The sequence below is a fragment of the Mus pahari genome, chromosome 2 (assembly GCF_900095145.1).
Source record: "Mus pahari chromosome 2, PAHARI_EIJ_v1.1, whole genome shotgun sequence".
NCBI lineage: Eukaryota > Metazoa > Chordata > Mammalia > Rodentia > Muridae > Mus > Mus pahari.
The window spans coordinates 73,180,743-73,185,587 of NC_034591.1; the positions used below are offsets into that span (position 1 = coordinate 73,180,743).

Genomic DNA, 4,845 nt, shown 5'->3' on the forward strand with positions numbered 1-4,845 from the left:
GAGAGAGAGAGAGAGAGAGAGAGAGAGAGAGAAGAAGAAGAAGAAGAAGAAGAAGAAGAAGAAGAAGAAGAAGAAGAAGAAGAAGAAGAAGAGAAAAGAAAAGAGAAGAGAGAGAAATAGCATTTGTGTTTAACAATTATACAGCTTAAAGTTTCTAGTTCTAAACGGCTGCCCTAATTTCGGATGTAGTCCATTGCTGCAGACAGAGTAGAAACTAGAAATCACCAAAAGAGATGAAAACAACAAAACACAAACAAAACAACAAAAACAGGGCATTAAGGTGTGCAGTTCAGACAAATAACCAATTGAGTTATATATTATTTGCTAAACCTGTCAACCTTACATTAAGGGGAAAAAAAATGCCCGCACTTTAGCCCCTGAGGGCATGTTTCTATAACACTAACCTCTGGGTCGTGTTGTGCTTCTCAACATCCACCTTCCATCTAACCTGTGATAGACGCTTTTCTTGGATAAAAATCCTAACAGTGCATTTTCATACTTTCGTGTATTTAGAAATTTCCCTTGGGGAGCTTGTGAAAGTGCCGATTTTTAATCCAAAAGATCTGGAACTCTGGCGAGATTGTATTTTTTTTTAAACAGAAGCCTAGGTGAAATCGATGTCTGCGGTCCAGAGATCAAGCTTCCAGTGAAGAGGCCCGCAGTTTGAACAGTGCCTTACACTGAAGTGCATCCGGAAACGCACTACAGACTAGCCTCATCCGAGGATTCCGGGTCTCAGCCCGCATCCTTCTGCACTGACAAACTTGAAATTAAAAGCTGGATCCCTGGAGCCTATAGACCCCAGGGCTGACCTGCCACCCGCGTGCGCATCGGAGCCCCGCCCGCCGGCCCGGCCCCTCTGCGCCGCGGCCAAACCCTGGCGTGGATTTGGGAGCGTGCGCGCGGCGCAGTGGGCATGCGCGAGCGCGCCGGGGCGGGCGCTGTGGGCTCAGTGGCCGCAGGAAGGCGCCCGCGACCGCCGCCACAGGGGCCGCGCCTCCCTCGCCTCTCTCTGGCGGCCGCTCTGCCGCGTCCACACCGACCGCGCCAGGCGCAGGCGCGGCCCCGGGGACCCGGAGCTGGTGCTCCCAGGCTGTCGCGGTGACCCCGCCCCCGGGCCCAGGATGTGAGACCGGGCCCGGCGTCCCCGCGGAGGGCCGGGGCGGTGAGGGGGCCCGCGGGCGCCATGGAGGGCGTGCTGTACAAGTGGACCAACTACCTGAGCGGTGAGTGCCGGCCTCCGTGTGTGCGCTGCGCCAGGCGGCGCCCTCCGCCGGCTCGCGGCCCGGACGGAGAGTGGGGTACCGGGTGAAGCCGGCAGTCTGGGTCCGCTGCGGGGTCCACCCCAATCTCGCGAATTGGGCGGGGGGCGGCCTCGCTTGGGCCGCGCAGCCCAGCTGCAGGGTGCCGAGTGCCAGCATCCCCTGGATTCCAGAGTCTCCACGCAGATGCTCTCCCTAGGCACCTTCAGGGTCATCCCCCTTACGACCGAGGTAGTGGAACTCTAAGCTCCGAAGCCCTGAAGTGTACGCTGGCGATCGGCCTTTTCTCTCCGAACATTTCTTTTGTTTCAGAACTCTGTCATAAAAATGAATGTAGATATTAGCCACCGTGTCCTCGTCTTGCCCAGCACAATGGCTTAAAATAGCACCCTGCCCCCTTTCTAGCTCTTGGAAGCACTTTCCAACTATCTAGAAGTTCGAACTATTCCTCAGCTTTGAAGATGGTTCTCAACGAGCATTATTTTCATACGAGCAGCCAGTATTTAATAAGTACTATGCTATATGAACCGTGCTGGGTGCGTTTTAAAGTTAAACTTTTTTTGTTATGGAAAATGGATTAACATTTAACGTGTCGGTGGGGATGCAGAAACTAGAAATCTTGCCAACTAGAGCTGGGGTTTCCCCATCCTTTGATGGGGCAGTTCTGTAGTAAGGACAGGTGTGTATGGCTTGGGGAGATCTGGCCGAGTAACTTTAAGGACGTCACAGCCCAGGACAGGCGGAAGTACACCTGTCAGCCTGAACCTGGAATCTCCAAGTAGTATAGTAGTTAGCGCAGTTGCTTCATTTCCTTTACTCTCCCCGAGGGCGTGATGAGAAGGGTTTTTCTTAAGACCTGGCCTTCACTTCAAGGATCTTCATTGATGTCAGCAGAGAGATTAGGTTAGACCCGAAGAACTCAAAGCTGGCCTGCAGTTCCTTGAATACTGGAAGCCGATTAGCATGTTATTTAAGAGAAGGCTGACCGGGCCATTCTCCGGATGCTGTACTAAACGCTGAGAAGTAGGTGTGTATCTTAATTAATTGTAAACCCTTGAATAACTTCACCCCTTGCTGTCCTCCTCTGATCCCTACCCCCTACACACACAAATCACGTTCTTCTCCTGCCCCACCTTAATCATCTCCTTCTTCCTTTCCCTCCCCTTTCTGTATGGGAACTTTTGGAAGTAAAATGCTCTCTCCCCACCATCTTCTGTATCCTTCACTGCACCAACATTTTTCTAGCTGTCTCTGTGGATCTTTGTTCTGTGATGCCCCTGCCATCTGTTTGATGGTAAGAGTCTATTCTTTTCTTCCCTAAGTAAGAATGGATAGTACTGTTGAGTGGCTTCTGGGCAAAGCCTTAAAGGTGGGCATTGGAGCCTTCTCAGCTTTTCCTTTGGCTTGCATGCCACTCACTGTTCCATGATGGCTGAAGGCTGTCACACCACTGACTATTCTTCTGGATATACTTAGAATTGAGGGTTGGTACATTGGCTTTCGTTAGACCCGGCCTTACTTTGGAAGAGAGTGGCAGGCACTAGCTTAGGAAGATCACATGGGTCCCTGTTCCCTCTGCTCTCCTTTGCTTGTTGGTCTCCCACAAAGAGCTGTTGAGGAGTGAAGGATGAACTTGGATGGAAACACGACTTCTCTTTTTCTGAAGCTTTTGCTTTTAAAATAATATTTTACTAGTTCTCTGAGAATGTCACACAGCTCATTTTGCTCATGTTCATCCCTCTTCCCATATCCACCTCTCCACCCTCACTCCCCACTCACTTTGAAGTCCTCCTCCTGCTCCTCCTCCTCCTCTTTTTCCTCCATCTCCTGCAGCTAATGTTGCTCAGATACTCTTGAGAGTGGGGCCTGCTAAGGATCATACCATTAAAGAAAACTGGCACTCCCAGCAACTATCAGATGCCAGGAATTCCTCAGCCAGTGCTGGGATTCCATCCCTCCCTCCCTCCCCGATGCTGGGATTGTGTCTGCTTGAGCTTGCACAAGTCCTATGCAGGTTGTCACAATCACTGAGTGCATATTTGCAACTGTGCTGTTATGTCCAGAAAACACGTATTTCCTTGATGTTTTCTACCATCTCTGGATCTTACAGTCTTTTTGCCTACCCTTCCACTAAGATCCCAGAGCCTTAGGAGTAGGAGGTGATATGTTTGTTCCATTTTGGACTGAGCACTCCATGATCTCTTATTTTCCGCACATTTACTAGTCAAGGGTCTCTGTGTTAAATGACATCTATAGTGATGAGAAACTTCCCTGATAAGTATTAAGCAATGCACTGATGTGTAAGAATGGAGAGAAGCTGATTTAGTGCTATAGCATTCAATTTAGCTGAATAACAGTGTTAGCTTTTCCTTTTGGACTCTTGGCCCTGTTAACAGTACCAGGAATGGGTTCCATTTAATTGAGCAGGCTTTAGATCCAGTCAGAAAGTGGTCAGTTATGTCCGTAACATTCATGCCACTGTTGTACCAGTGAGGGTATATTATCAAGCCAGTTCTACTGTAGCTTGTAGGAGTCACAGCTGAGTGATGCCGATGATTGCTTTCTCTACTGGTGTGCTTAGTAACTTCCAGGGCGAGGAAAGCAAGCCAGTAGGGTTGAGGTGAGCACCAGTTCGATTATCCTGTGCTCTGTGACTCAAATGTGTGGTGTCTGATGCTTATTTTAAAGACTTTGTTTTTGCTTATAGTTTACCTGTCCAGGATTTCTTTCCTTCTGAATTTTTCTCCAAAAAAAGCTCATAACCTATTACTTTTATGTAGTTTGTGTATTTATGCTTATGAAAAGCTTAATAAGAAATTCTAGGTGTCTTGCACACAGTGTGGTGTTGCACACCTTTAATCCCAGCACTCAGGAGACGGAGGCAGGTGAATCTTTTAGAGTTCTGAAGCCAAGTCCAGTCTCCTTAATGAGTTCTAGGACACCCAGAACTACATAGTGAAACCCTACCACAAACAAGCAAACAAAATGTCGGTGTTAAAATTGAGTGGAAAACTTTAGTATATTCATTCACCCTTTGAGTCTTTGGAGAATGTATTAATTTGTCTTTTGTGGTACTATCTTTTGTGGTACAACCCAGACCTAGTGTTGCTGGGCACATGCTCTTACCACCTGCAAACCATGATGATATTTTAATTTGCCAACTGCTTGTTCGAAGGCACTGTGCTAGGAACAGGGCAAATAGTCTTGAACAGGCAGACAGCTCTCCTGCTCACCGTGCCTATGGTCTGACCAGTAAGAAAGACTGGACAAGTAGTTAGAAGCAGGTTCCAAATGTGTGTAGTAGGCTTGGAGACAGCTTGGAGACCCAGGAGGTTAGCCTGGGTTATTGGGGAAAGCTACTTTGGTAAGTGGAGCCAGCAGGTTGAGTTATGTGGGCCAAGTAGGAGGCAGTGTGGAAGAATTTGTGACACAGTGTGCTTGTGTGAGGGCTTTGAACAGGATAGGGACCTGGAGTTCTTGAAGAGGAGAAGCCATCTGACTAAAGGCAACAGATAGGTCAGGGTGTTTGGGAAGCCTTACCAGGGCCTGTGTAAGTGGTGTGTGTGTGTGTGTGTGTGTGTGT

General features: G+C 48.6%; 1 protein-coding gene across 1 annotated transcript in view; it reads left to right on the top strand.

Annotated features, from left to right (window-relative positions):
• The first annotated feature begins 940 nt into the window (after window positions 1-940).
• Plekha8 (pleckstrin homology domain containing A8) overlaps window positions 941-4,845 on the top strand; it is a 68,023-nt gene continuing 64,118 nt past the window's right edge. Inside the window, exon 1 of the mRNA XM_021190389.2 lies at window positions 941-1,226. Within this exon, the coding sequence (XP_021046048.1) occupies window positions 1,187-1,226 (40 nt within the window). The 5' untranslated portion in view covers window positions 941-1,186. The remainder of the gene's footprint in view (window positions 1,227-4,845) is intronic.